Raw genomic sequence first — 19980 nt, forward strand, 5'->3', positions numbered from 1 at the left:
CCTGGGGAGGACCTACAGTAAATAGAATAAAAAGAATAAAACAGACCAAACTTGACGGTGAGAAGGTAATCCACAGCAAACCACAACACACGTGACAAAATTCATGCAGAACACAGGAGTACTGGTTGCAATTATGAATAACAGTCGCATCAATGCTAGCTATGCAAGGCGAACGATAGGTAAGGGCAGACAATTCCCTACCCTAATACTCGAGGCTAGTAGCCTCTGGTATCCTGGAGAGGGAGCGTCCCCTTATAGTCAGACTCTAGGGTTAGAGGAAAAAGAGCAGAAGGGAAGAACAAAAGATGAAAACTAGAAAGAGGGTAGTCCAAAAATGGATGGTAGTAACCAAGGAAAGGGTGAAGACAAAGAAGGAGGTCACTGGAGTGGGGAAAAGGGGAAAAAAGAGAGGAAAAAAGGACAAGAAAAGGGGGGGGCAGAGGGGGAGGATGGAGAACAAAGAAAAAAGAAAAAGGAAAAAGAAAAAAGAAAAAGGAAAAAGAAAAAAGAAAAGAAAAAAGAAAAAAAAGAAAAAAGAAAAAGGAAAAAGAAAAAAGAAAAAGGAAAAAGAAAAAAGAAAAAGAAAAAAAGAAAAAAGAAAAAAGAAATCAAATTAATTTACGCACTCCCTCCTGTTCTTTTAACAGTGAGGTCGAGTCCGCCCAGGTGGTACTGTCCTACCTGGGTGGGGCTAGGTGGTCATATGATGAAGCATGACACTATATAGTGTGTGAGACCACCTAGTCCGTAAAGGAAATCCCCCCCTACAGACCTTATACCACTCCATAATCCACCTACAGTTTACCTTTAGTCGAGGTATAAGATTGGTCTAGTGTCACAATTGGCACACTATCGATCTACTTATAGTTACAAGAACCCCGGACTCTCTTTTGTGATTTAGTATTGTGTTTGGGGAGTCGAGTACGGTGTGTGTCTTCCCCGCTCCCACATACTCTCCCTTTGTGTAATGTTACAGGATGGATGACAACATCTAACTTTTCTAACAGGACTTTTATGGAGCAAGGTGAAGGCTCTGCAGTGCCTTATTAAATGAAGCACCTTTCTTGGATAACCACAAGGTCTAGAGAGTGCCTTAGGGCCAACTGTGAGTACATATAGCAAGCAAAAGTGGAACCTCAAGAGATGGAATTTTCCACCAACAAACTGCTTAGGATAACACTTTATCACACATGTGTGCATGAGCTATTACATCTGTGTGGCCATGGGTGTCGTCAGAGGACCGTGCAGGATCAGCCCGTAGCTATTCTAACCATAGAGGCTGTGGTGGCTCAGTGGGCTAATGCATCCACTCGAGGGGTCTGTGTTTTACCTCAGCGCATCTCTTATTCTGCAGCCCTCCCTCAGTTCCTCCTATGTCTCTTATTCTGTAGCAGCCCTCAGTTTATCCTGCATCTCTTATTCCACAACAACCCTCAGTTCCTCCTGCATCACTTATTCTGCAGTAGCCCTCAGTTCCTCCTGCATCTCTTATTCTGAATCAGCCCTCAGTCACTCCTGCATCTCTTTTTCTGCAGCAGCCCTCAGTTCCTCCTGTAGCTCTCATTCTGCAGCAGCCCCAGTTCCCCCCACATCTCTCATTCTGCAGCAGCCTTCAGTGAACAACGCGTTGGGAACAGCGCAGATGTTTCCACGCAAGCGTAACCACGCTTGTCAGAACAACGCATGGCTTTTTCTCTGCCTTAACCACGCATGTGCTGAACTACGCATATGCACGGTTAAGGCAGAGAAAAAGACAGAGTGGATCGGGAGAGGACACAGTCAGGTAAGTGGGGTTGATGGGTCGTTTTTAGGGGTGGGGTGGATAAAGGGCTTGGGGTGGGGGTTGGGCTACTTTTTTTTTAGGAGCGGGGGTGTTTGGGGTTTGGTTTAAGGGAAGGGCTTAGGGTGGGTGGTCGCGCAGGTTTGGGGATAGTTTTTAGGTCTGGGGGATGGATAAAGGGCTTGGGGTGGGGATGCAGGGGTTTTGCTATTTTTTATTGGGGACAGGGGGTTGTTTGGGTGTTTTTTTTTAGGGTGGATCGAGAGAGGGCGTGGTTAGGGAAGTGGGGCTGCGGCAGGGTTGGAGGGTAGTTTTTGGGGGTGGGAGTGGATTAAGGGCTTGGGGTGGGGAGGTTATGCTATTTTATTTAGGGGCGGGCAGGGGGTAATTTAGTTTTTAGGGCGGGTGTGGGGGTCAGGGTAGTTTTGTTTTTAGGACAGGTGGGGGGTCGGTTGTTTTTAAGGAGGGTAGGGGGTTGGGGAAGGTTTTAGGGCTCAGAGTGATGGGGGGTAGTTCAGTTTTTAGGGGCGGATGGGGGTTGGGGTAGTTTTGTTTTTATAGGAGGGTGGGGGGTTGGGGTAGTTTTGTTTTTGGGGTGGGGTGGAGGGGTGGGGTAGTTTTGTTTTTAGGGTGGCGGAGGACGGTTGTTTTAAGGGAGGGTGGGGGGTTCGGGGAAGGTTTTAGGGCTCAGGGTGGGTGGGGGTGTCGAGGTAGTTCAGTTTTTACGGGCAGGTGCAGTAGCTTTGTTTTTAGGGGGGTCAGGGTAGTTTTGTTTTTAGGGGCTGTAGTTTTGTTTTTAGGGGCAGGTGGGGGGATTGGGTCGTTTTGTTTTAGGGGCAAGGTGGGGGGTAGGGATAGTTTAGTTTTTAAGGCTGGTGGGGGGGTCGTTGTTTATAGGGAGGGTGGGGGGTCGGGGAAGGTTTTAGGGCCAGGGTGGGTGGGGGTGTCGGGGTAGTTCAGTTTTTAGGGGCGGGTGGGGGGGTCTGGCAGTTTTGTTTTTAGGGGCTGGGTGGGGGGGACAGGGTAGTTTTGTTTTTAGAAGTGGGTGGGGAGTCAGGGTAGTTTTGTTTTTAGGGCCAGTGGGGGGGGGTCAGGCTAGTTTTGTTTTTAGGGTGGGTGTGAGGTCGGGATAGTTTTGTTTTAGGGGCAGGGTTGGGGGGGGTCGGGTAGTTTTGCTTTTAGGGCAGGTGGTGGGGTCGGTGTAGTTTAAGTACTAGGGGTGGGTACTTTTGGGCCGTAGGGCAGGTGGGGGGGTGGCATGATAGAACCACGCATGCCGTTCCCACACATGCCTTTACTAAGCATGCTTTTACAACAAAAAATCATAGTAAAGGCATGCGTGGAAATAACACAGTCGTTGTTCTGACTGCGTTGTTAAGGCATTTGTGTTTCCGGCATTTCTCCTAAACTTCTTGCTGTTCTCTAGACCTCTCGTTCTGCTGCAGCTCGTTCTGACCACAGTAAATCCAACCATCGACTCCTTCATGCATTTATCCACTTACCCACCCACACAACCACACGTGAAACCAAGGAAGAAGCATTTTCATAAGAAAAGCCAGGCCTATTGGCTTTTCCAAATCCTCTTTACTGTGCTTTAAATCAGGTATGACATAGAATTAATCTGAATGTTCACCATTTCATGAGTGGCGTTTAATGGGTACAATGTGTTTTATGTTTCATTGACAATGTGACTCAGCTGTCCTGTGGACAACGAAGCTACCATGCACCATTCAAATGTATTAATGATGTATAGCTGTGTTGCAGACGCCCAACAAATCACATTTTTTAAAATAAATTATCGGTTTCTAAGTTGGCTGTTTAACCTCTAAGTTGGCTTGTTACTGCCATCTGATGAACTGGGTGTCCAAAGATAATGCAATGTAACAACCTAACGTAACCGTTTTGTTTAGTCCAATAAAATACATCAAAGCCATAGACTTTTAGTCATATAGAGTGAAATACAAAATGGCGCACAGCGAATGAGGCCAATGACCTTCATAATTACATCATCATAATGTTCATGCGCTCATTTTGACAGTAAATTCGGAAAAGCAATATTTTATAATCCAAAAATCCAGCGTTGGGAAAGCCCTCTTGTCTGCCTTTTGTTTCAAAGTGCCTCTTCATGGGCGGTGCCTCCATCTTTCCATTGGTGACGGGGCGCTCCGAGTCACTAGTGGTGGCTGCACTCTCATGCTGTAGTGACAAAGGCAATCTTAGGCCCGAGTGGTGGCTGAACTCTCATGCATTAGTGACTGTGGCACTCTTAGGCACCAGTGATAGCTGCACTCACATGCACTAACAACTATGGCACCTTTTAGGCCCCAGTGACGGCTGCACTCCCATGTTGTAGTGACAGTGGCCCTCTTAGGCACCAGTGATAGCTGCACTCTCATGCATTAGTGACAGAGGCACTCTTAGGCCCCAGTGACGGCTGCACTCCCATGTTGTAGTGACAGTGGCACTCTTAGGCACCAGTGATGGCTACACTCTCATGCATTAGTGACGGTGGCACTCTTAGGCACCAGTGATGGCTACACTCTCATGCATTAGTGACGGTGGCACTCTTAGGCACCAGTGATGGCTACACTCTCATGCATTAGTGACGGTGGCACTCTTAGGCACCAGTGATGGATGCACTCTCATGCTGTAGTGACTGTGGCACTCTTAGGCACCAGTGATGGCTGCACTCCCATGCATTAGTGACGGTGGCACTCTTAGGCACCACTGATGGCTGCACTCACACGCACTAGTGACATTGGCACTTTTTAGGCACCGGTTGTGGCTGCACTCACATGCACTAGTGACTATGGCACTTTTTAGGCACCAGTGATAGCTGCACTCTCATGCATTAGTGACGGTGGCACTCTTAGGCACCAGTGATGGATGCACTCCCATGATGTAGTGTCTGAGGCAATCATAGGGATCAGTGATGGCTGCACTTCCGGGCACGAGTGATGGTTTCAGTTTTAGGCTCTAGTGATGACTGCATTCTCTGACACCTTTGATGCCAGTTCTCCCAGGCACTGCTGATTTTAAGTCCAGGCTGCAGTAGTGGTTTGCCCTGATGATGGCCGTAGAGAGGCTTCAGTCCTGGGCTCTAGAAACAGATTCATTCTCTGACAGCTGTGCTTTAAATGAGCAGTTACTATTAGGTACTCAGTACCTGCACTTTTTTAATTTGAAAGTGATAGTACCGGCACTTCTCAGCGCAGCTCCAGTGCTTTTAATGGGAGAGTACCAGCACTTCTCATCCACAGACGGGTACTCTGGGACAAGGAGTACCTGCACTTATATATTTTCATTTCAAGCACCGGAACAACACACGTATCTCGTGCAACGCAGCCAAAATACTTATAAGTTCTAGTACCTACCAGCCTTGACTACTGTAAAGGTTTATTGGTGCTTTCCACACAATTTCCGTCCCACTTTATAAAGTCCTAAGGTCCCCACCAGAACCATCTATCATCTGCCTGGGCATATTCCTACCTCACCATATTGGCATCAGGATAGCTGGCTTTCAATCAGAACTAGGGCCACATTAATGCTTCTGAAATGAATGGTGCTTCAGCTAGCTAGCTGCCTCTCTGCCACCCTATCCGGGTACACTCCACCCGGACCCTAATATCCTCGTCACCTCAAGCTGCCCTGTGCTAGCGCTTGTTTCTGTCCTTTTGTCTTCTAGGCGCTCCATACTGCAGCTCTCTACTGTGAAGCACACATGAACGCTCCTCTTTCCAGGGGATCAAACGAGAGGTGAAATATTAGCACTTACCACTAGAAAGACTCCAGTGAACACTCCATCCCTTGTCAGAATGACTTTAAGGGTCTCATTTACAAGCCCCTTGCACCATCGGAGCATGCCCTGCTCCTTATTTACAAGGCAGCGTTAAGCCAATTTTCGTGGTTTAACGCCACCTTGTAAATATGGGCCGCCCCGAAACAGTTTTTGCGGCAAAGGGGCATGCAATGGGTGTTGCTGTGGGCGTACCCACGCAGGACCCATTGCTTTTGAACTTTCCCCAGATTTACAAGGAAATGTAAACCTGAGGCAGCGCAGTTTTGCGTCAAAAAAGTTTAGGGCCAGGTTGCGTAATTTAACAAAGCCAGCCGGGCGCCGCATTTATTGAATGGCACAAGCCAGAGCTAAACTTGGGATAGCGTCTTAGAAAAAGACGCTAGCTGGGTGGGGGTAGCGGTAGTGAAAGAGGGGGATGTGCGTCAGAAAATGACGCTAGCATTGTTAGAGGCAAAAAAATGCCTCTAACCAGACTAGCACCATTTCCTGGCGCACAACCACCAAAAACATGACTCCTGTCCTAGGAAAGACAGGAGTCATGCCCACTACCCCAGTGGCCAGCACAGGGGACAAGTGTCCCGCGGACATGGCCATTGCACCCTGTGCCATTCAGGGGGCCCCAAGTTAGGACCCCCGATGGCAAAAAAAAAGAATAAAATACTTACCTGGACTTACCTCGGATGGGGTCCCCCATCCTCCGGTGTCCCTCTGGTGGGGGTGTTCCTGGGGATTGGGGAGGGGACCTGTGGACCCATTCCATGGTGTTTAACCACAGCAATGGGTCCACAGGTCCCCTAAAGCCTGGTCTGACCCAGGCGTTAAATGATGGCGCTAAGCAGGCTCAGTGCCAGTATTTAGGCCCGCCTCCCACCCGTGTGCCATTTTTTGGCCAGGGGGGATAAATATGGCGCTAAGGGCTTAGCATCATTTTTTGGATGGGAATGCCTACCTTGCATTTCATTGACGCAAGGTGGGTTCACGCATCCAAAAAATGACGTTAACTTCAATATTTTGACGGTAGACGAGCCTATTGTCAAAATGTAAATATGAAGTTAAGTTTGCGCCGTTTTGCATTAAAAAAAATGACGCACAAACGGCGCAAACAGAGTATAAATATGCCCCTAAGTACGTGAACAAGTCTGCCAGCCTCATTAGACTTTGGTATGTAATAAGATGTGTGTTTGTCTTCACCAATGAGTCGCGCAAAACTGTTGGAAGCAATTAATTATTGTGTGAACATATAGGGCAAAGGTCAAGTGAGATCACCTCGCACCATGTCATCGCTGCGTTAAAGGACACATGATGTAACTTTCCATTACCACTACGACCTTGATAAAATGACCCAAGTGAGCAGAAGTGCGCCTTTGTGGGATTTCTTAAGCGGCCAAGACCGCCTGGTTCGGCGCATTAAACAGGCAGGAGAGCTGGAACATTTCAGTGCTGTGGCCACCGAATTAGCACGACTGGCCACGGAACCTGACTTTTTCAAATGTGCGATATGTTCACACCTGATGCTGAGGTGTGGCACAATGGTTAGAGCGGCAGACCCTGAAGCAGAGATCTGGCTCAAGACCAGGGTTCAAGTCCCGCTTTGGCAGGTCTTGGGCTCAATTCCCTTGGACCAGATAATTCTCGCCTCGGTGCCTAATCTAATTAATGGGTCCCACTCTGCAACTCTGGGCAATAGCTTGCTTAATCTCCACAACGGCCCCAACAGCGCTTGGATGCCTGGCTTCACCCTGGGGGTGCCCAGGAGTGGGCACCTCACAGGGTAAAGCCAGGAGGGGTTCCATAGCGGTATGAGTACAGCGCCTTGAGACCCTAACGGGTGAGTAGTGCGCTATACAATTGCAAATTTAAATTTACATCACACATGACTACTAGTAAAAGCCCTCTGGGGGGCAGTTCTCACATATAATAAAGTGAGACAGCATCCTTACCGACCACTACTAAGTGGCGACACATTACAAGAAAGTGAAAAAAAGCGTTTATACTGGTGGATGGGGAGCGCTCCAACTGCAAAATCCACTTTTGTCTACAACGCCGAAAATCCTTGCACCGTTCCCGGCGGCTTGAATGGTTTCTTTCAAGCTCTTGGAAGCAGGGTTCTGCAGAGATGGGCGCCCTACCCTCAGAAGGGGCACTCTGGCCTGGTGCTGCAGGCCACCCCTGGAACGGACTGGCATGAGACTGACATCTGTGCTGCCACCATTTGACGGTAGGTATCAAAGTAACCGGAAGTGACATTTAGCAGCAGAAATCAGTTTCACAGGGGAGTTCTTTTTGCTACTCCTGGCTAGAAACTAAGGTACTTTGAGTAATCTCTTCACACTAACTTTATCAGGGGATCAACAGTGAGAGAGAGAGTAAAACTTTTATTTTTTTAAAGTCCATTGAAACAGGGCTGGTACCATGTAGGGACGTTATTCCCTGTTATTAGCCCTGGTGCCTAATTGGCCATAAATAGGTCACCTGGTATCTGCTGTAAAGTGTGATTTGTGTCCGGGAGTTGTTTGCACGCACACTGTACATCGGGCCCTATAGGTGGAATGCTAAGCATCTCACAAGTCAGCGGGTGCCCGTGTCAACAAGTAAACACCAAGGGGTTCATCTTACACAGTCCCGGTGGTAAACGCGCAATCAAGATGGCAGTGGCCAATCAGAGCTGATGCGCCACTTTTTCTGCCCCCCCCCCCCCCTTTACCGGCACCTATCGACACCATGGTTGCGCCATATTTATAATACAGTGCACCATGGAGGTTGTTAGCACAATAGTGTCAAAAAATGTTATGCTATTGTGGCGCTTTGCTACACTAGCGTCAAAGCTCAAGGAGACCCATAGGTTACTATGGGAGCATCGTTTTAACTCCTGCTCTGAGCAGGCGTTAAAAATGATGCCAAAAATGACATAGTGAAATCTGTTAAATTCTACTGTGCCATTTTTACGGGCCTCCTAGCGCCGGAACACCCTCCTCCCCCTTGTATACTTTGGCCCAGATTTATGAAAAGTGGCGCTACACCTAGTACAGTGCCACTTTTCTTTCGCCCCTTAGCAACCCCCTAATGCCAGCATGTGTGCGCCGTATTTAAAATACTGTGCAACATTGTGGTAGTGAGGGGGTCTAGTGTCATAATTTTTTACTCTAGTCCGGCGCTTTGCAGGATTAGTGTCAAAAATGTTGACGCTAATCCTGTGAAGCACCCAGAGGCCCATTGAACACAACGGGAGTCTCTTTTTAATGCCTGCACTTAGCAGACATTAAAAAATACTGATAAAAATGGCGCAAAGGAATCTCTTAGATTCCTTTGCGCCATTTTTACAGCCCCTCTAGCGCCATAACATCCCCTTGCATACATTATGCGTGGCGCAGGCATAATGTGGTGCAAGGGGTTACAAAGTGGCACAATGCAAGCATTGCATCACTTTGTAAATATGACGCGGCGTTTTTGTCCTTCCGAGGCCACATTAGAGTAAAAAATGAACCTAATGTGGCGTTGGAATAGCGCTAGGCACCATAAATCTGGGCCTTTATGTCTGGTGCAGACTTAGGCTCATATTTATACTTTTTTAGCGCCGCATTTACGCCACCTTTTGACGCAAAAACGGCACAAACCTACAAAATACAATTGTATTTTGTAAGTTTGCGCCGCTTTTGCATCAAAAAATGACGCAAAAGCAGCACTAAAAAAGTATAAATATGGGCCTTAATGTGGCACCAGGGATTACAATGCATGCATTGCACCACTTTGTAAATACGGCACAGGGAAAATGCCATTCTAGCGCCGCCTTAGCGTAAAAAAAATACGCTATGTGGCGGTGACAAGGGCTCTCAGATATGTCTCGACGTTTCTTTGGCTTGCTGGCTCTACAGTCGGTTTACATTTCGCTGCCGGCTTTCCTCGCACACTACACCTGGTTTTCACCTCCGGTGACCGCGCGGAGCCCTTCCAGGTACAGGACAGTGTGTGCTGAGCCGTGCCAGGAGCGGGCATCACAGGTGACGCTTCCTGGAGTTCACCATTATTACATTAACGACGGCCTGTGCACCCGCGCCGGGATCTTGGCTCAGGCTGCCCGAAAATCTCACACATGACAGCCGGGCTCTGTAAATATTTTCTTGAATGTTTAAATTATTATACCGACTACTATCGTGGCTCGTGGCGCAAGCATGTAAATGAACTACGAACAATAAGTTACTTATTGTGTATTTTAATTTACGGTTTGAAGAGGAGTGTGTCTTTCCTGAATGGCCCACATATTGATGGAAATGAACGACTGACCATAATGCTAAACCTCACTTTGGAAATCGATTTTGCCGCCATTTCACAACAGCAGTGATGTTCAAAAGGCTCTTCTATATACATACACCAAAGAATATTCATGGGGGTTCTTTAATTTTAAAGTAAACTACATATGTTAATGGGAAACATTCCTACAGTAGAAAGAAATGTAAGTATGATTTTTCCATAACATTTTCAAAAGTTTCCCTCTTATGTTTGCCAGTTTCCGTCTTTTAAATTTAGTTATGCTGACCCCAACCTGATGACCTCAGTTACCCACGTCACCTACAGGGCGAGGAGAGATTGACTATTCTGGTCTTCCATAATTGTCTCCCAGCTCAGGTTTGTGCTAATGCAGAGACGCTCCTTGGCACCAATACTACTTAAGTTTTAAACTAGCCCATGTTGCATTGTGGGCCGGCCTTTTGGCACCTATATTGATGCACAACAAGGTCTCTGGGTGTCAGTCACTCCCCTCACATCGGACGAGCCCGGCCCATGGCACTGGTTGTAAAACTATGAAATGTATTGATAAATGTTCTTGTATCCCACTTTAAACTTAACTACCTGTGTGAACTCTTGGAATGATGGCAGACAATAGAAATGAACCACAGGGCATTGACTAGGATTGCACAATTTAAGTGGGTACGGTAGCTGAGATTCACACCTCGGACTCTATACATAATAAACAGAGAAAAAGGGAATGTCTCAGCCCTCCACCGGGTTTGCTTGTTGCCAAGTTCTATTCACGTTACAGCCGTTCTGTGCTTTAATTCTCATGAATGACTTCTGGGGTAATTTCGCTTTCTGTTTTGGAGCCCACGAGGCATTGGAGCCCATCTATGGGATGGCAGCTGATGGCGTGGATTAGTTATGTCATGGGCCAAACCGGACCAGACTCCTGGTTTTACCAGCACACCCCAATGTCCCTTGCGACACAGCTACGGACAGATCATGGCAGAGAGTCGCACAGCTTCAGACTACCACACTTCCTTAGACGGCGGTAGTTACCACAGCAACAGACAAAGGGGGTCATTCTGACCCCGGCGGTCGTAGACTGCCGGGGCTAGGGTCGGCGGGAGCACCGCCGACAGGCCGGCGGTGCCCCGCAGGGCATTCTGACCGCGGCGGTAAAGCCGCGGTCAGACCGGCAACACTGGCGGTCTCCCGCCAGTGTACCGCTGCCCTATTGAATCCTCCAAGGCGGCGCAGCTAGCTGCGCCGCCGAGGAGATTCCGACCCCCCCTACCGCCATCCAGTTCCCGGCGGTCCGCCCGCCGGGAACCGGATGGCGGTAGGGGTGGTCGCGGGGCCCCTCAGGGCCCCTGCAGTGCCCATGCCTCTGGCATGGGCACTGCAGGGGCCCCCGTAAGAGGGCCCCTACGAGTATTTCACTGTCTGCTTGGCAGACAGTGAAATACGCGACGGGTGCAACAGCACCCGTCGCACCTTCCCACTCCGCCGGCTCGATTACGAGCCGGGATCCTCGTGGGAAGGGAGTTTTTCCCTGGGCTGGCAGGCGGTCTTTTGGCGACCGCTCGCCAGCCCAGGGAAAAACTTAGAATACCCTCCGCGGTCTTTCGACCGCGGAGCGGTATTTCGGAGGGGGGAACTCTGGCGGGCGGCCTCCGCCGCCCGTCAGGGTCAGAATGACCCCCAAAGTGTACTGAGTCAATTGGTCCTTACAGTGTCCGCCATTTTGGAATGGGAATGCTCCTGAGTGCATTTCATCATCTTTAATGTGATGATAGTTTCATAACAACTTTTAAGAATTGTTCATGCATTAAAGGCGATGAGATTATAACTTTATTTGTTGAATAATATTTTCGCACAAGCTCTAGTTATGCCAGCTTTATGATTTATAAAGTCCTCGCGGTATACCTGCTAAATTACTCCGGATTGCTTGAGGACAATATTGAGAAGAACTTTAACACTGAAGCAACTGCTTTCAGAGTTTGATGTCCTTGTAGATCTCACATGCAAAAAGTCGCAGGCAGTGAATTTGAGGAGAAGGTGCTGGTGGGAGCTCCATGTTCTGCTTGGTGTGCAGCGGGTAAGCTTGGCACATGGGTTTGGAGGCGGTAATCTATTCTGTGACTTGATCTGTAAGATACACTATATGTTCAATCTTTGGGTTCTTTGGGGAGTGTTGCGCCTGTATGTGAGTTGGTTTGTGCTGTTGCTACAATCTTGAAGAAACACGTTTGCTGCCATGGAGCGTGGGTCCTTGAGGTGGCACTCAACCGAGGAATGCCTATTGACTCCAAGCATCCTGGAATGTTCCCACCCGTATAAGTGAAATGCTTCTGTGGGAGATCTGGACCGCAGTTGAAGTCAAGGGCTTTTCTCTACAGACGCCCTCACCTGTCAAACATTTCACCACATCTTGCAATTCCTGTAGATGTGATTCGCTAGTTTAAATTCTGCACACAAGTGTGCACTTCAGGAGAAGTATCCGTCGACGTCGTGTGCTGTGGAGATGAGTGTTCCAAGGGTCCAAGTGTGCTTAGAAGTAATTCATAGAGTCAGACCTTCTGGAGTTGGAAGGAAAGCCACAGTTCCATCCGCCAGCTAAGGAACCTCCGCTGTGCAACAAACAGATTATTTGTAGCTCCATTTGTAATTACATATTATACTAATTATATTTTGATTATTAGGAGTAATAATAATATCAATATTAATAGTTATTTAATATGTATTAATTATACATATATATATATATATATATATTCACTTTAAAAAAAACAAATGTTACAGGGACATTATAGTTAGGCTCACATTTTAGGCGTACAAAACCATAGAAAGTCATCCTTTATAGTTAGAGTTATTTCAATTAACTATAACCCGTGCCCGAAGGTAACTAAATCTCACACTCCGCCATGCAAAGTTTCTTCATCAATAATTTTACTGTAAATGTTACAGTGACGTTATCAATGGTGTTATAAAAGATGTCATGAGTGCAGTAATATCTTGGGCAATTAGCAGTGCATGGCAAGGGCGCGAGTTGTAGTTACTTTAGGGCAAGAGTTATAGTTACTTGAAACAACTCTAACTATAACAGCTGAATATCTATGGTCTTGTACATTTGAATGTGAGCCTAACTATAACAGCCCTGTAACCTTTGTTTTTTAAGTGAATTTCTATGTTTAAAAAAAATTCTATTTCCTAACTATAAAGTCCCTGCAACCTTTGTTTTTTTTTTCAGTGAATTTACCACCACCTCCCTGGGACAACAATAAAAAAATATATGGGGGGGCACACGGACCCCCACCCAGGCCCCAGAGACTACCACCTCCCTGGGCCTACACAATTAAGGTAGGGGGGCAGACAGACACCCCCAGGTCCCTGGGATCACCAACTCTATGGGACAACATTAAAAAAATATTTAAGGGTGCCATGTGGCCCTCTCCAGGCCCGAGGAACATCACCTCTCCGGGGCTACATTAAATAAACATAAGAGGGGGCTGCACGCCCCCCCCAAGCCCTGAGGACCGCCACCTCCCCAGGGCTACCGACGACAAATATTTTGGGGACCCATGTGCTGCCACCAAACCTACACCTCCACGAAGACCTTGGACCCAGCACAACCCATTCGCAACAACACACCGACTCCGAAAACTCTGAAGTGCATTCTCAACATCCACTCCCACCATAAACACACTACCGAAATCTCGGACCTCCTTGACAGCACCAACTCGGACGTCGCTTTCCTCACCGAGACCTGGACCAACACCACCTCAGGCCCGGACATTGCCATCGCCATCACCATCACCATTCCCCAAGGATACAAGATCACCCGGAAAGACTTCCCCAGCTACCCTGGGGGCGGGCGGGGGGAATCGCCATAGTCCACAGGTCCTGTGTCTGAGTACACACTCCGAAGACTCCGAAGACTCCACAAGCCTGATGGAACACCTTCACTTCAAACCACAGACCAGTCCGACATCCATCCTCAGGGGAACCCTATTCTACCTCCAACCTGGACCCCGCACACCATACAGACTCCATCACTGACTGCATCGCCGCACAAGCCATCGCAGCCACTAACTACACCCTGCTGGGAGACCTCAACTTCCACCTCGACAACCTTCAAGACCCCAACACCACATCCCTCCTAGACAACCTCCACAACATAGGGCTTCGACAGATCATGACGGAACCAATGCACTCATCAGGACACACCCTCGACCCCATCTTCACAACAGGAACCTCCATTACTTTCAGTCACACCTCCAAACTCTCATGGACAGACCATCGATGCATCCATTTCACCCTCACCACACCCACCGTCATCAGACCCCAGCACCAACCATCATTTAGAAGCTGGACAAAAATCACGACGACCAGCTTACCGTCACCCTAGCTAACTCCGCCCCCAGCATCGCACACAATGACGATCAGAACACCGCAGCACACACCTTTCACAAATGGATCGCCAACTGCGCAACACCATAGCTCCCCTCAAAAAGAACAACAGCACCCACGCCAAGAAAGCCAGAAGGTTCACCTTAGAACTCTGAGAATCCAGACGCACTTGTCATCGCCTCGAGAAAATCTGGAGAAACACCAAATCCACAGAAGCCCAAAGCAACTTCAGAGCTGCCACCAACACACACCACCAACTCATAAGGAGCACCAGAAAGAAAGCTATACAAAGGAATAATCTCCTCACACGCACACAACAGTAAGGAACTCTTCAGCATCATCAAGGAGTTCATCCAACCCAACAGCAAAATAACGGACATCCCTCCCTCACAAGACCTCTGCGACAGACTCAGCACCTACATCAACCACAAAATCAAGACCATCTATGACAGCTTCAGCGAGGGCAACCTACGCGTAGAACCCCCTCCACCAAAACCCGACACCAACAATCACCAACTGACCCCCCTCACCACCAAAGACACACAAAAAACTATGAAGTCCATACACTCTGGCGCCCCCACGGACCAATGCCCCCACCACATGTTTAACAGAGCAGCGGACACCATCGCCCCCAAGCTCCGCCTCACCATCAACCGCTCCCTAGCTTCCGCCTCCTTCCCCGACGACTGGAAACACACTGAGATCAACCCCTTCCTCAAGAAACCCTCAGCATACCCCATCGACCTCAAAAACGTCAGGCCCATCTCCCTACTCCCATTTCCTGCAAAAGTAATCGAAAAAGCAGTCAACAGCCAACTCGCCACATTTATCGAAGACCACAACATCCTCGACATCTCCCAGTCCGGATTCAGGAAAAACCATAGCATCAAAATGGCCCTCCTGGCCGCAACAGACGACATCCGCGCCCTGCTGGACAAGGGAGAGACAGCGGCACTCATCCTGCTAGACCTCTTGGCGGCCTTCGACACAGTCTCCCACCACACCCTGATACGCAGACTTTACAAAGCCAGCATCAGAGACAAGGCCCTCCACTGGATCCAATCCCTCCTCTCCGGCAGAACTCAACGAGTGAGACCCACCCCCTTCCTCGCAGACTCCACACCTACCACTTGCGGAGTTCCCCAGGGATCCTCCCTCTGCCCTACTGGCCCCACTCAGCCCCGCTGGCCGCCATCGTCAGAAGCTACGGAATCAACATCCTCTCCTACGCCGACAACACCCAACTCATCCTCTCCCTATCCAACGAACCCAACACAGCCAGACACAACTTCCGCATAGGCATGGAAGCAGTCGCCAACTGGATGAGAAACAGCTGCCTTCAACTCAACGCAAACAAGACAAAAGTACTCATCATGGGCCCCCAACCCGACGCGTGGGATGACTCCTGGTGGCCACCTACCCTCAGAAACCTGCCCACCCCACAAACCAAGCCCGCAACCTCTGAATCATCCTGGACTCCAAACTCAACATGAACCACCAAATCAACTCAGTCACTTCCACCTGCTTCCGCACCCCACGCCTCCTATACAAGACTTTCAAATGGATCCCCCTCGAACACCGAAAGACAGTCAAACGCGCCCTCATCACCAGCAGACTGGACTACGGCAATACACTCTATGCCAGAATCAACAAGAAACTCACCCGCAAACTACAGAACATCCGGAACGCCGCCGCCAGACTGGTACTGAACCTGCCTCGACACTGCCACATCTCGCAACACCTGCACACATTACACTGGCTACCCATAGAGAAAAGAATCACCTTCAAGATCCTCACCCATGCACACAAAGCCCTCCAAAACACCGGACCAGCCTACCTGAACAGGCGACTCAACTTCCATGCACCCCACAGGGCCCTACGCTCAGCCCAGCCCAGCTCTCTCTCGCCGAAGTACCCCGCATCAGGAAAGCAGAACAGGGGGATGCTCCTTTCCCTACTTTGCAGCTACCGCCTGGAACGCCCTTCCACTCCACATCAGACTAACCACCCCCCTCCTCAACTTCACGAAGGAGCTGAATATGGCTTTTTTAAGAACCACCTCACTGGTGGACGCTACACCCCCCCAGTGCCTTGAGACCCTTGCGGGTGAGAGGCTGCGCTTTATAAACACTGATTGATTGATTGATGATTGATTGATGTGGAACCCCGGGGCACCAGGGACCACTACATCCCCATGGCTAGATTGAATAAATATAAGGGGGTGGCGCGCGGACCCCCCGGGTTCCAGGAACCACTATCTTCCCGGAACTACCTGCTAAAAACATTTGGGGGAGCACACAGACCCCACCCGGGGTCCAATTTTATTCTTTGAAATGGGAGGGGGCCAAGCGGTCCCCCACCCCTAGGCTGATTTTTGCCCCGGAGACCCCATCCCCCAGGGCATGGCTATGTCATCCTAGGTGCCCTGACCCCACCCAGGACACCCAGTAGTGCTTGAAGTTGAGTCCCAAATTGGCTGCCAACACTTCTTGTTTGAAGTGTTGGTAGCCAATCAGATCTCAGCAGGAGATCTCCCTGGATCAGCGGCCCTAGATATACACATTTCTTTTCCCATTAATATCATGAAAACAACTACGGATTTACACCAAATTACAAAAGCCTATTCTGCGGACTAAAAGCTACCTTTTTGCCACATTTGGTATAATTCCGTCCAGCGTTTCGGGCTGCAAGCATGTCTAAAGAGTCTATGGGAATTTTCATGGGAAACACACTTTCCTTGACCCCCCTCCCCTTTTTCCTAGCCCCCGCTTGACGGATCACCCTGAAATATTTCATGCACAACAAGACACTAGAGGGCAAATTAAGAAAATGTAATGAAGATTCTTTAAACAGCGCCAAAGATATATGCAAGTCAAAAAAAGCTTTTTCTATGGAAACTAGGTGCTAAGTAGGTTTTACATATACACACCTATAGCTGCTTTGTGGAGATTTTCAGGCTGATTTGTGAAGCAGGTGCTGAGAAAAATGGGGGTCCTAAAATGTGTTTTTCCCATGTGATTTCCCATAGGGATTTTAGACAGGACTACAGCCCAAACTGCTGGACGGAATTACACCAAATTTGGCAGAAAGTTAGGTCTCTGTCCAGAGGGAGCCCTTTTTAGAGTCGAGCCTGCGCTAGCATGCGCTTGCGCATGCATATCGCATGCGAGACTCTGTAGTAGTTAGAAAAGAGCTCGAGCCCCGCCCATGTCATGTCAGTGTCTTTCATTGGTTCGTGGGCTTGCCTTTTAAAATCTGCTTGCTTTCATTAGTGGAAGGCATGCATACGTCATACCTTTTCTGGTGGTTAGCACTCCTTGAGCGCAGCGACCAAGTACTGAAAACATACGAGGCTCGCTGTTTTCCGTCCGGTTTGTGGACTACTTTCTCTCTTTTTTCGCAGCTCGATCTCGCTTGGCAGAAGTCAAGCGCTTTGCATGACATCGACCCTGGTACATAGTTAATTGCACTTTTGCCGGTTACCTAGATAATTGCACTTTTGCCAATAGGTTTCTCTACGAGTGAACTGTAGCAGCGCGATCGCGCTCTTTTTTTCCATTTAATGAGGCAAGAAAAGTCTGGTTGGGAATTTACAACTGCTAGTAGCTCTAACTCGGAGAAATGCGAGACCCGTTGCATTGCAAATGCTTGTTTCTTATTTGGTGTAAAAGGTTTCAGTTTTTTTTGAGTTATTAAAGGAAAAAGAAATATAGTTATCTAGGGACACGGACCTTTCGCTGATCCACTCGTGAAGGATCTGTGGGAAAATCAGGGCCCTGATTGGCTGGCTGCAACCTGGGAGGAAAGTTGCGGCAACCATTTTCTTTCTTGCATCGAACTGACATAAGTGGTCAGGATACATGCATCCTGACCCCAAAGGACAGATGGAGGGGTACCTGAGGGACCCCTTACGTGCAAAAATTGCCCAATTTTTTAGGTGTTCCACCGGAGCGCTCAGTGAGCCCCCCCCATGTAAACTCACAAAGGAACCATAGAGCCAAAAAAGAATTACGCTTGTGGGTCTTTGTAGTAATGGCTGATGTCAGTCCACTAGGCCCCGCCACCGGCCTCTTGCTCTCCAAGACCCTGGAAATCTGGTCCTCAATTTTACTGATCTGGTCTGGGAGTGGGTAAAGTGCCTTAGAGATAGCCTGGAAGAGGAACTTGTTCACCTCCACAGGAAATCGGCGCCCTTCAGGTGGCCATTCCTCCTCCCTGTCGAGGTATTGAGAATACTTATGAACCCTGAAGGGTTCCAAACTTTACATACAGACAGCACACTAGCAAAAAATACCACTGTATGGTTAAAATGCCCCAACACAGTATATATAAGGGCAGCCCCCTAGCTGGTTATCGAAATGAAGTCTGCAATAATATTTTTAGGTGACTAGGTGGCATCCATGGCCTGCCAGAAGCTAGGACCTACTCAGATGGCCAGAAAAGTCAACCGCTTGACATGCGGTGTAGAGAGAGGGTTGGAGGGAGTGTCTGGGTGGTCCACAGGGGAAACCTGCCTCAGGGAGCTCCCCAATGCACTGTGAGTCTATGCAGGAGTGCTCAGGGCTTCCCCAGCAGGTCTCATCGGGCCCAACGGGTCTGCTGTCGGCGCCCACAAATAAACCTGCGATCGGGGATAATTGGAAGCTTTTGGACCAAAGCCTACCACGTTTATTGACCAATATATAGTTTATCACCAGTAATCAATATAATTACATAAATAGTGAGAAAACATGACAAGATAAAAAAGAAGAATGACAACTGACGTTGCAGTGAAAAAGAGGAACAGGAAATGACGTCTTGAATATATATGGACATGCACTCTTGGTGTGATTGGTTGACTGTTGTTATGGGTAACTTATTCCCCATTGCTTGATGGCAGTTGTAGTTCTGGTCATGTTTTATTTTTTAATTAAATGTGACTGCTATAATATTAAAGTGAAGAAAGAAGTGAGCAGTCCTTGCCTCCGTGTCCTTAATAGAATTTAAACATTCCTTCACTATAGCTCGGAAATGTTTCATTTGGCTGCATTTTTACACTTTGCTGTAGTGTATAATTCAAACAGTTCTCTGACTCTGATAGTTTATTCCACACAAAAAGACCAGTTCCTCCATTAGTCCTGTGCCAGAAATTATGTCATCATGCAGGTGTTGAAATTAGAAGGTTTGGTACTTTTGGTTGCACAAACAGCAGTGGTTCATTTCCCTATTACTCATGGAAGAAAGTCCCATACTTACTGCCTGGTGGCCAGAACACATCAATCAATGGCAGTTAATCACTCCCTCGGTCTGTCTTCCTTTTCAGCATTCAATCAGTCTTTGTTTTCTGAGCATGACAATCTGTTTGAATAATGAATGCACATCATCCAATTAGTTCATCCGATCCCTTTATTCTCTGTACATCATAGTGTAAACATCAGACCTACATTACAGAGAATGAGGTGCCTATTACTATAGACAACCACAAATACATTGTTATATGGACATTCCTAAATGCATCTGACAAACTCCCACTAATGCAGACACATTTGTATTTCTCACCTTAAAGTGTCTGTCTGGATTCCACCAGGTATGTTACAGTCTGGGAGCACTGCATGCAGTCTTCTGCAGGTTAGCTTAACACAGCACGACGCCCAACACCAGCTCTGACCACTTCCTCCTCCTGACAGAAAGTGGTCACAGAGATGGTACCGAGCCGCGTCAGCTGTAGGAGTACAACAAGATGGCGGCTCTTACTTTTCTGTCTTTCTCTTTGTTC

General features: G+C 48.3%; 1 protein-coding gene across 1 annotated transcript in view; it reads right to left on the reverse strand.

Moving 5' to 3' along the window:
• Positions 1-19980, reverse strand: part of EHF (ETS homologous factor) — a 93425-nt gene that overhangs the window by 32455 nt on the left and 40990 nt on the right. Inside the window, exon 2 of the mRNA XM_069221845.1 lies at positions 19461-19562. Coding sequence (XP_069077946.1) covers positions 19461-19481 — 21 coding nt within the window. The 5' untranslated portion in view covers positions 19482-19562. The remainder of the gene's footprint in view (positions 1-19460; positions 19563-19980) is intronic.

Source organism: Pleurodeles waltl, chromosome 3_1, assembly GCF_031143425.1.
Source record: "Pleurodeles waltl isolate 20211129_DDA chromosome 3_1, aPleWal1.hap1.20221129, whole genome shotgun sequence".
Lineage (NCBI taxonomy): Eukaryota > Metazoa > Chordata > Amphibia > Caudata > Salamandridae > Pleurodeles > Pleurodeles waltl.